This window comes from Syzygium oleosum, unplaced genomic scaffold (assembly GCF_021117445.2).
Source record: "Syzygium oleosum isolate NSW1041296 unplaced genomic scaffold, Sole_v2.1 Sole_v2.15, whole genome shotgun sequence".
NCBI lineage: Eukaryota > Viridiplantae > Streptophyta > Magnoliopsida > Myrtales > Myrtaceae > Syzygium > Syzygium oleosum.
This window is the reverse complement of record NW_026607499.1, coordinates 7,487,939-7,500,011: the sequence shown is the minus strand read 5'-3', so window position 1 is coordinate 7,500,011 and position 12,073 is coordinate 7,487,939. Positions and strand designations below refer to the sequence as shown.

Genomic DNA, 12,073 nt, shown 5'->3' with positions numbered 1-12,073 from the left:
GGGCACAAAAATTTATCAAACGGATTTCTGTTCCCAAACTGATTTTGGAAACAAAAGAACATAAATTTTCACTATTTGGCACATTGCCAAACGGGCCCTCTATCTCCAAAACAAAGACTAGATCCCACCTTAGCAAGGTCAATTCGTGGGCCTTCCAGGACTCACTAGAAGACATAAACGATTTATGAAGCCCTTCTATTTCCATGATCAAGAGCCTCTCAAGGTAGAGCAACTCCATTGTCACCATACATTGTGTCTTTTCTCTTTCCTCTTCCGAGAAAGATTCCAGAGGGGTGCAATGCGACAGACTTCTCGAGAGGTCACTTATCTTAGTACCAAGTCTCGGCCAGACATGCTTAATTTCGGAGCTCCGACGAGATCCGATTTATCTAAATTTCCTTGTACATTTGCGTTTTAGGTACTTTTGATGCATCATATTTTTAAGGCTCATAGTCGTACAAAGAATATGGAAAGGGGGCCAAAGTTTTACCAACAGGAAATAATAAGCGCAACATTCGCGTAGTTAGGATTGTCAAACATCTTGATAATCCTAAATCCCTAAAAATGAAACTTAACCTAACGGACTACCTAAATTGAAATCGAATCGAATCCCAGCCGCTCATGAATGTAATTACGTATTCCCTTAATCACGTCAAAATTCTGATGATACTTTAATTGATATTCAATAATATCGTGGTCACCGTGAATGTTAGATGCATTCTTTGATATGCACTTTTTAACTTACTCATATATTCAAATCCGAAAAATTAAAAAGGAAATTAGCTTGCGACAAGAAAGTTACCTAATAACCTATTATTTGTATAGCGGGTAAAAAAAAAAAAAAGAAGAAGAGGATAATCAAAACGAGATGGTTCGGTGAACCCAAAAAGGCTTGAATGCTTTTTAAGATTGGGCACTATAGAGACATAAAGGAAAGTGGCTACCGTTGGTGGGCTTGATGGGCCTTACTTTGAAAGCAAAGCCCATGTTACATTTGGTGAAGCAATTCTTTTATGCATCATAAAAAAAAGATCTATATTCCAAAAAAATTTATGAGCAAATTATATGCAATTCTATCTATCAATAATCATATAATTTTAAATAGCTCGATATTTTAAATTAAATAAAATTTAAAGTATGAGAGAAAATTAACAAAGAAATCACTTCAAATAGATACAATAGTGATCTCGTTGCAACGCACAGAACTCGAATTATGTCACGTATCTTTACAATAAGGGTTAATATCTTCAGAAAATTCAAAATCGGTACAATCGTATCGCATTTACGTAAAACTAATTGGTAAGCTTCCAAACTGGTACATTCGAGCCATATTTACCCCAAATTGAAAAACTCGTGCCACATTTACTCAAAAATAATTTTTGTGCTACAAAAACCTCTAATGTGATACATCCATGTCACATTTATCTAAAAAAATCTTAGTTTTAACACAATTTGGAGTTGATGCGGCACAAATATAACATTTTGGGGTTTTTTATGGTGCACAAAAGTAGCTTTAAATGTTTGTGATTATTTTGAGATAAATACAATATGGGTGTATCGGTTTAGGATTTTTTTGGTTGTATCGGCTTGCGATTGGGGTAAGTGGAAAATCGCCAAGAAATGGCGGGGCCGCAGCCGTCCCGCACGACGTCCAATCCACGTGTCGACATCCCGGCCACCCAGCAGCCCGGCCACGTCAGCATGGCCCCCACCCCGATCCCCACCTTTCCCCCCCCCTTCCCGAGCTTCCCCCCCCCATCCTCAGCAAGCCCAGAGCAGCACGAAGGACCCCTCTCTCTCTCTCTCTCTCTATCTCACGTCTTTCCCCTTTTCTCCATCGCTTCCCATGGCGGTCAATGCGTCCCCCTCCCCAGCAGAAACCCCCGACGACTCGCCGCTCCCCGTCCACCTCCTAGTCTCCATTTCGACTCCCATCTAGTCCCCCTCCCTCCGATCGTCACCGGCTTCCCTCCCAGCCTCCCGATCTCGCCGCCGCCGCCGCCGCCCGGCCACGAAGTCGGCTCCGATTCGGTTCGGTTCGGTTCGGCTAGGGTTTTCATGGGGCGGATGGGAGCGAACCCGAGGGCCTACTCCACGAATGCGAGCGACTACAAGATCCTCGAGGAGGTCGGCTACGGGGCCAGCGCCACGGTGTATCGGGCGATCTACCTCCCCCTCAACGACATGGTCGCGGTCAAGTGCTTGGATCTCGATCGCTGCAACAGCAATCTGGTCGGTCTCCTGCCGTTTTCTCGGCTCCTTTCCCCGCTAGTCGCAGCTTAGATGGCGATGTTTTTGCTGCTCGCTTGAAGTGCTGATCGAGCGATGTGTGCGAACTCGGGGAGTAGATTTGATCCGCGTTATGTCTTGTGGAGGGGATGAGATGGGGTCGCTGAGCTGAATTCGATGCATTGTTTGGGAATTTTTTTGTTGGTCCAGATCTCGATAGAATGGGTACGAGGTAGGCTCGGGGGAAGGAGATCTGGTGCCCGATTAGATCGATGATAACATTTTATGATTCGGTTGGACAGTTGAAGGAAACTATGTCTGTCTCTTGGTGGCATCCAATTAAACTGGAACGTCACGGAGAATCCTGTTCATTGTCCCTGTTTCGGTATATTGTTTGTCTAGTGATCTCGTGAACTCAAACTTGCCGAGCTGACTATAACTGGTAAACAGATTGCTGTCCTATGATCTTGGGGGATAGAGATTTTAGGGGTTGTCTACAATTATCTGGGTTATTTATTGGGAAAAAGATGACGCCAAGAATGAAATAGTTGTGATTGAGGAGAATGTAGCAATTGGTCGTGATTCTTTTCCGCCTGTCGTCTTCTTTATGTTTTCATTCGCGTCGAGTTAGAGATGCAATATCCTATCGTATATTGTGTGGAAGTGTTGTTCAAAGTTAGTGCCGTCTAGTAATTGTATATGAATTCCCGATCCAGTTTATTAAAGTTTCTTGATAGCTACTTGATAGATGAGCAGTTGATGGCTTCATGTTTGATATGTTGGAAAGTTGGGGGCTTAAAAATATCAGCCGCTTCTTCTTCTTAATTTTCATAGGTATTGATGGTTGTTGATTAGCCATAGCTGGTGCGACTTTTTCAAGAGTCATAGACAACAACAAAAAGAATGGAACTTGGACAAGCCAAGATCTAAGAATGAATACATGTTTTGCTCACACATTATCGGTACAAAGATTTTCTGCTTTAGCATTTGAGGACGTAAAAATTGATACACCCAGGATTCTAAGAATGGATAGATGTTTTGCTCACCCATAATCAGTACAGAGATTTATATTTAGGATTTGAGGCCATCAAATTAAATATGGTGTAACAGTCAACTGATGGATAATCATGGTCATGTTTACTAGTCTATAGAAGGATAGGCTGAAGTTGTTCATCTTCTATGTAAAGTGATGGTATACCTTTCTAATTGCTTATTATATTGCATCAGTATTTATGTGTTTCTCCATATTCTGTATCAGCCTCAGAAAACATCCCGCTGATCTACATTGATCCACCAAATCAGATGTTGCTACTTGTTGCCTTGTCAGGGTGAAATCAGCTACATATTGTTTGCCAATCCAATGCTGAACCGATCATATGATAGATGTTTTTGCATGGCTCTGTGCTGTTTAATCCTTTTTGGTTAGACTTAGATTAGTATCGATACTCATTAGGGAAATTAAGGAATGCACTTAATATTGTATGCCTCGTGCATTTTTTTTTTCAAGAAGTAATATTGTTGTAGTGTCAATTTTTTGCAGGATGATATACGTAGAGAGGCTCAAACGATGTCTTTGATAGACCATCCAAATGTCATAAAAGCATACTGCTCATTTGTGGTCGATCGCAATTTATGGGTAGTTATGCCATATATGTCAGAGGGCTCATGTTTACATCTCATGAAGATTGCATACCCAGATGGATTCGAGGAGGCTGCTATTTGTACCATACTTAAAGAGACTTTGAAGGCTCTAGAGTACCTCCATCAACAAGGGCATATACATCGGGATGTCAAGGTGAGTTTTAATGCATAATTTGACTCTTTTACATGGCTTCGTATTCGTTTATTTTCACCACTTCCATTGGCACTCAAGTCATTTGAAAATAAGTTATACTTCAATACTTGCAGGCGGGAAATATACTACTTGATAGCAGTGGGGTTGTAAAGCTAGCTGACTTTGGTGTTTCAGCATGCATGTTTGATACAGGAGAGAGACAGCGTACTAGAAATACTTTCGTAGGAACTCCCTGTTGGTAAGTTATGTTTCAGGCAATTCTTGTTGTTTAAGATTAAACCACTGCTTTTTAACTTTAACTATGCTTATAGGATGGCACCGGAGGTTCTACAGCCTGGGAGCGGATATAATTCCAAGTAAGTTTTCTGTTCTATGTAAAGAAGTGTTTCTGGGGGGGATTTGCGAGAAGATGTTGCTGCTACATCAGCTTCTGTGGCTCCATTGTTGTCATAGTTTTGCTAAAAGGAGTTGCTGTAGGTCCATAGGATTAACTATTTGAAAGCTACTATCTATCTCGGCATGGAATTTTCTAGTTGAATGAGGGTAAAGCGTGATGAATTCCTTAGCTTAGAGATACAATCATGCATTTGGATTTTTTGTTTTTTGAGAAACAGTAATATTCATTAGTGTCATGCGCACAAAAGTAAGGCGATCTAACTTTTGATTAGCCTTGTACAATAGTTTTCCTGGATAATTATAAAATTGTTCAACAATTCCTGTGAAAGTCCTGCTCGGGGCCATCCTTTGACTTGATCTTGATTACTGAGAATATCTTTTGTCATCTTCAAAGTGAGATATCATTTCCGTTCTTTTTGGTTACCATTTCCCAACATGCGCAGGGCGGATTTGGTCATTTGGAATAACTGCATTGGAATTGGCTCAACTTTTTATTTGACTTGTGCAATAGTTTTCCTGGATAATTATAAAATTGTGTAACAATTGCTCTGAAAGTCCTGCCTGGGGCCATCCTTTTACTTGATCTTGATTACTGAGAATATCTTTTCTCATCTTTATAGCGAGATATCATTTCCGTTCCCTTTGGTTACCATTTCCCAACATGTGCAGGGCGGATATTTGGTCATTTGGAATAACCGCGCTGGAATTGGCTCATGGCCATGCGCCTTTTTCAAAGTACCCTCCTATGAAGGTACTTATTATTATTTGCTTATAGGGGTTCCAACGCCTGTATAAATGTGCAGATGGTATTAGCTATTGAAGAATTTTAGGATTTGCTCCTGACATTATTTTCCTGCTTAAGGTTCTGCTGATGACCATTCAAAATGCCCCACCTGGCCTAGACTATGATCGAGATAAAAAATTTTCAAAGGTACTTGCACTTCTTTCTGGACAGAACCTGATGAGAATGAGCTAATGTGGATTCATCCTCTTCTACATGTACGAGAAACGAAAATTAATTTAATTTTTTGGGCCAGCTTTAGGTGTGTATGGAAAGAGGAAATAGGAGAGCTTAGTTTTGAGGATGTCAAACTCCTTGGTTGATGGGTGCCTTTCTAGTATTAGCTTTTGGTGGACGGAAGTCTTATCTTTGATATGCAGCTTCCATTGATATTTATTGGTCTTTTGACTTCTAACAAAGTTAGTATGGTTTAGCAGAGTCTTGGTGCTGCTTCATAGATGTAACTCTGCCATTAATTAGTAGTTAAGAAGGTCAATTAAGTCTTTATAGATAGTTTCTTGGATTAACCGGTTGGAGTCCAGTCGTCTTGGTGCTGATCCATAACCGTGTTGGGTTGCTCTCTTTGTAAGTACTGTTCTAATTGGAGGTTTTCCAGTTGTCATCAGCTTTTCAAAGAGATGGTTGCCATGTGCCTAGTGAAAGATCAAACGAAGAGGCCAACTGCTGAGAAACTGTTGAAACACTCATTTTTCAAGCAGGCTAAGCCTCCAGAAGTTTCTTTGACAAAATTATTTGCTGACTTGCCCTCACTATGGCATCGAGTTAAAGCTTTGCAGGTAGGACGTTGCACTGCCATGATCAAGCTTGTTGCATTTCTTTTCTCAGGAACATCGTTTGACTAACTTGCTGAAATATTTCAGCTCAAAGATGCTGCACAATTAGCTCTAAAGAAAATGCCATCAGCAGAGCAAGAAGCATTATCACAGGTGAGAAACATTATCTGGAAACAAGGAATTTAAAATATATTATATGTGTACTACCTGTTTCTTGCATTTGTTATACTTTATATTGACTTAATCTCCACAATCCACTTAATTGTAAAGAATTGCCTGAAAACTTACCTCTCCCAAATTCTAAGCAAGCTCATGTATCATTACTTATGTTTCAATCTGCCACATGATTTACCTCAGAGTCAGTGTGATTTAGGATCATCCTATCATGACCTTTTAAGTTATCCCTTTCTACTGCTATTGTTGACTATTACTAGAGCTTGTCTGACATCTGGGAACTCCTCTTTCTACCTCCCACATATCCCATTTTCTCTCTTGTTCTTAGAGGTTGGTGATTCTTCTATGTTCATGTATCAGTGACCCAGCAATCTGAAAGCTACTACCCCTTTTTCCTTGTACATTCCTTTTCTTCGATTGAGTATGCAACATAACTGTATTGCAATTTGCTCTTTCCCCCCAGTTTGAAGAACATATTTACTGAACATCATGGATAGAGAGATTGACAGTGCAATTTAAGCTACATAATGGTAATTCGTAAATTGGTTAAGTTGGTTTTGATAGTTGTAACTCAGCTGTTTATAGTACTTAATTCTGCTCAGTGTACAATTAATGTTGGTTGGTTCCCATACGGCTATGAAAGTGTTTTTATTTGCATGCTTAATATGAACCTTGGGGGATAACCTTTGTAGGTGTATGTTCATAAGTCACTTTAGTAGCTCTTTTAACTTTAGAGGGTTACTGTTTCAGAGCGAGTACAACAGAGGAGTCAGTGCCTGGAATTTTGATATCGAGGATTTAAAAGCCCAAGCATCACTGGTACGACTTCTATTTGCATATACCTACAGCATATCCACCTTGAATTGATTAATAAGTTAGATTTTATTTGTCTATATGATCAGCTAACAAAATAAATGTTATTTGTTGTACTGTATTTACTAGATTAGAGATGATGATGACCTCGCTGAGGGTAAGGATGATGATGAGATGATAAAGACATCTACAACCTCTGCCTGCGATAAGGTATATACAGCTAGCATTTTTTTACTTTGTCTTATATTTTTCCTAGTTTTGACGTCATTCATTCTCATTCTAGCTGTTTAAAAGTTAGTTATACTGCTTGTGTGGACATTTATTTCTTTTTTGTGCTCAGGTAGTTTGTTATCTTTCATTGCTTCAACAGGATTCAAATGATTGCAGATCTTCCTTGGGCCAACCGGGTACCAGCAGTGAATTACTACCGGCTGAAAGCAAAGGAAACTCAAATGGGGATGAAGTACCATCAACTGAATGCTTAAATATAAAGGGGAAGATTCACCAAAGTGATCTTGTAGAATCTGCTTGTCCTGGAAAGGTTAGTTTGAAGAAAAACGGTATAAGCAATGAGATGACGCCATCGACATCGGAAATGGAATTACAGGCCAAGGGTAAATATCAAACAATGAAGAGTCGTCAAACTCATAGTGGGCCTCTCATGCAAAATGTGGTGCTCAGCCATTCACTTTCTGATAAAGGCCGAACTTCTGAAAGGTTGGTCCTGAATTTTCAATGACCATTACTGAAGCAACATTTGAATTTTGAATCAGAATGCTATTTGCTTTTTGTATGTTCAGCAGCTGTCATGTTAGTTTCGCTAATTTACCAATTTGACTACCAATCTAAAGCAGTAGTTGTTGGTGAAGTAGGTCTGCTTGCCAATGTGTGCACTATGATACAAAGCTGCCTGCGGTGTGTTGGCCGCTCTCAGTATTGATCCAGTGATCTTTTGATGTTTGTCATTTCAATCTGTATGTGCCTGGTGAAAAAATTTGGTCCAATCAAGTCGATACATATTTTCTTTGCCCAAAAGAAGAGTTGATATAATTTCTTAGGTTTTAGCCCTACAATCGCGGGTTGCATTTTGTACTCGGTGGTGGCCTGATAGTGACACGCTCGTTTTCTCGGCCAAGTCCTTGGTTCAAGTGACACTGCTCCCCTCTAGTGCCCTCTAGTGTATTGGGGGATACCTTTTGAGGGTTCAGTCCTATGAGGACATGGTGGATGTTGACCACCAAAATACTGTTTTCAGTTTATCGAAAAAAGAGGGAAGAAAGGGATATCCCTTCTGAGCCTTGCATACTTTTCTTTTCACTTTATTAACAACTTCATGTGCTGAGGAGAATACTAGTAGTACAAGTCAGTGGGTATGAATTGGAAGTTAGTCTCTCCTTCCTTAAAGGACTCCAATTACTTCTTTTACCTTATTGTTCGGGTTGATGAAATTACTGAAGTTCCAAGTTTGTTCTCTACTCTCTAATTATCAATGGACTTGCACATTGCATGGTCGTCTAAAATGAAAATTATCTCTGGAACTTATTGCTGTGAGATCATATCAAACTTGCTTTTTTGAGTTTTTTGAATGTGGAGGTAAGTTCCCCTCTCTATATTGTTAATAGGGGTGAGGGCGAAACTTTACAAGTGACAGACAGAGCTAAGTCTGAAGTGCGAAGGGCACCAAGCTTTAGCGGTCCTCTGATGCTTCCCAATCGAGCTTCAGCTAACAGTTTGTCAGCTCCCATAAAATCTTCTGGAGGTACCGAAATTGTGTAATATTCATTGCTCATACTTACACTATCAACACCTGCCCCAACTGTCATTACTATTCTAAACATTTCTCCTGTGTTAGGGTTTAGAGACTCTCTGGATGAAAAGTCGAAGGCTAACTTGGTGCAGATTAAAGGACGATTTTCAGTGACATCTGAAAATTTGGATCTTGTAAAGGTATTACTTCGTAAAAATGGTCTTTCGTTTTAACACACGACTCCTGCTAACTAAGAATATCTCAATAGGATATTCCAATAGGTGCAGTTCAACGTCGATCTTCACAGGTACTTGGTGAAGTGCTGTTGTGCTGTAGTTCTTCACATTGTACACCTTAGAACTTCTGAATAGGACTTCCCTCCTGTATTTTGCAGGGATCACCTTTAAGAAAATCTGCCAGCGTTGGGGACTGGATATTTGAATCCAGGCAAATGGTTTGTCTTTGCATCTGACTCTTTCAAACATGCTGACTAATCTAGTTGACAGTCTTATGGTTTGTTTTTGCCTGGTAAATGTGTGCTGCCAGCTCTTAACTTGCCGTATTGATTTCAGCAGGAATATCTAGACTGTTTCATGTCCGCATTATGAAGTAGACACATAGGATTTGATCAGCTTTACTGGTTTAAGCTTTAACTGTTGCTCTTTCTCTTTTTATCAGCCTAATTGTCAGTCTTCAAAAGAGCTCAACTGCAGCAGTTTTCCTGCAAGTGTTATAATGCCTCATCTTCAGAATCTCTTCCAGCAAACCTCCTTGCAACAGGTACCTTTACAAGCAATTGAAAATGTGTTCTGTGTTTCCATTGTTGGAATGACCATATTGCGACTGTTTTGACCACCTCCAAAATCTGCTTAATTTTTTTGTGATGATAGGAGCTAATTATGAGTTTGCTGAATAGCTTCCAAACTGCCGAGGTTGATGGTGAGTGAATGATTTGTTCGTTTATTTTTTTTTTAATATACTTTGTAAATATCCATGAAGCATTATGAGAATTAACATTAGACTTGCTTTTATCCATTTCAGCTACTCAAAATGGAAAGTTGCCCCCTTTGCCTCGTAGTTTGGAAAGCAATGGAATCGTAAAATCTCTTAATCCTCCTTTACCTTTTTCTTTACTCATTACCAAGATATTTTCCTTGTATTTTGGATATCTGTTTCTCTTGTGCGGGTGCTCTTTTTTCTTTTGCTGTCAGGAATACTTTTCTCAATTTACGTTCAAGCCATAGTGAGATTTTAGACGGCCATAAAGCATGCTTCTGTCAAATTAAATGCTTCTGCCTAATGGATGTAGTCACCGATTTTTTCAGAAGAGCTCTCTCACTTAAGGAATTTTTTCTTAAGTAATCTTCTGCATATTTAGTACCAATCAAATTGCAATTCTGGATCTTAATCAGTTCTGAAACGAGCATTCCTCTCTTTCCTCTCTGATTTAGCTGCTTGTTTGATAGGCTGATTTGGCAGCTTCTCAAAGGGAACGAATATTGCTACTCAAGATCTCAGAACTTCAATCTAGGTTTGTCATCACCAATCTGTAGCGGAACTAATTCATTTTTTTGATAGACGAGTAATTGATGGAATTACGAATGGTAGATTTTGTCAAAGTCGTCTTTGATAATGATTTTCAGTGCATCCTATATCCATTGATTGATATCATATGTTCAACCTATGTTTTTAAGTTTTGACGAATTGCCTCTCTCTATATCTGCAGGATGGCCAACTTGACAGAAGAATTGACTGCTGAGAAGTTAAAACACATGCAGGTGAGTAGAACTCGAGTTTGTATTCGGTTCTCCCAATTTTACTGACCTTTTCAAGAGTCTTTGCGGGGAACTAATGAGTTAGTATTTCATTCCAGTTGCAACAGCAGCTAAGTACTTTATCCATCCAGGAAGAGAATGGTGGTCAAAGGGAAGGGGATGTCTGAGATTTGATTTGGGTTCACGGAAATTTGTGTCACTATGTACATTTCAGCTAGCAACTGTAAATCACACAGGAAACGGTCTCACTCTTTGACCCTCTGAAATGATTTGTGCACATTCGCACGAGAAAGCAACATAGCGAGCATCCCAAGTTTCTCCCTCTGCAACTATGTTCAATCTCATACGCATGAACCACAATCTGTCAAACAAGCGAAGAGGACAAGCCCTTTGGGGTTGAGCATTAAATTTATGTAAGGACTTTTCCTTGTTCTGCAGAAGAATTCGTTTGCAGTGGTCATGAGGAGAATCGAGTACTGGGTTGATATATTGTATTTTTGTATCCTGTATCAATATGTTCAACAATGATATTTCAAGACTATCTGCTAAGCAAAAGAGAGACTGTATAGATTGGGTTTGTAGAGCTGTGTTGCTGTTTCTTTCCCCGTCATTCTTTGTAATGACTACGGATTTTGTTGTCGTGTTGAATACATTTTCTGCTGTATTGTTGTTGAATAAATGAAAAACTGACGCCTATCGATGGCTTCCCATGTGATTAAAACGGCTGAGGAACGATGTGCTTCAGGGTTATGTCGATTCTGTGGTCGTATCAACTGTCAGTTGTGTTCTTCCAATTCAGATGGATCATTGCATAAAAGGGTGAATTCAGTGGGACAGTGTAGAGTTTCGAATGATTGAATTCTCCTCACATGTTCAGCAAATGTGCTGTTTTCATCTCATCAGGTGATTAGATTATGAGAAAAAGAGACGTCACCTGTCCCTATTGTTTTATCAGTGTGGTTTGATGTCTCTCTTTTAAGGGTATCGGGCTCAATACTAGTCGTACATGACTGTTTTTTTTTTTGGGGGTGGTGGTGTGTTACATGACTCAAAATGTTAACTTCATGGTTAGTTATACTTATGAATAGCTAGTAGCTACCGCATCTATAATTTTGTTGATATGATACTTGTATGTGCCAATACAACTTATTTAAAAATACACCGGATGTAACTCTCATCTATTAAATGCAATGAAGTCTTAAATTTTTCAGTCTGTTCATGTATGTCCTAAATCTTTTCTTTATTTTAAAAGTAATGAAGTTCGTTCAAAAACTGTACCTAAAGCTGTTCGCTTGTGTTTAGAAGTGACTTACGTGGCATCATCCTTAATTTGGCCTTTGTGGACCTGGGCACGGCCTCGATGATCCTAGGCTCGGGCGCTGGAGACCTAGGCACCGATACCGATGTCTCAGCCAAACCAAGATAGATCTGGGCACGGATGCCAGGGACTATTTTCTCACAATTTTTTTTTCGAAAATGCATAAAAATTGAAAAATTCTAGAAAAATTCATAAAAATTTCCAGAAAATAAAAAAAAAGTCAGATTTCGGGAAAATATGAAATTTGGTGA

General features: G+C 39.5%; 1 protein-coding gene across 2 annotated transcripts; it reads left to right on the top strand.

Moving 5' to 3' along the window:
• The first annotated feature begins 1,791 nt into the window (after positions 1-1,791).
• Positions 1,792-11,225, top strand: LOC115675497 (serine/threonine-protein kinase BLUS1-like). 2 transcript variants are annotated; one of them, XM_030598194.2, is made up of 21 exons: positions 1,792-2,232; positions 3,770-4,024; positions 4,138-4,262; positions 4,336-4,380; positions 5,090-5,171; positions 5,283-5,351; positions 5,828-5,998; positions 6,083-6,148; positions 6,920-6,988; positions 7,112-7,192; positions 7,353-7,699; positions 8,605-8,741; positions 8,835-8,929; positions 8,998-9,036; positions 9,124-9,183; positions 9,408-9,509; positions 9,620-9,668; positions 9,771-9,826; positions 10,196-10,260; positions 10,456-10,507; positions 10,603-11,225. In XM_030598194.2, the coding sequence occupies exons 1-21, from the start codon at positions 2,059-2,061 to the stop codon at positions 10,669-10,671; spliced, it is 2,208 nt and encodes a 735-aa protein (XP_030454054.1). In that variant the 5' UTR covers positions 1,792-2,058; the 3' UTR covers positions 10,672-11,225. The 2 variants fall into 2 exon arrangements, with proteins under 2 accessions (XP_030454054.1, XP_030454055.1); XM_030598195.2 differs by lacking the exon at positions 8,998-9,036.
• The last annotated feature ends 848 nt before the right edge of the window (positions 11,226-12,073 follow it).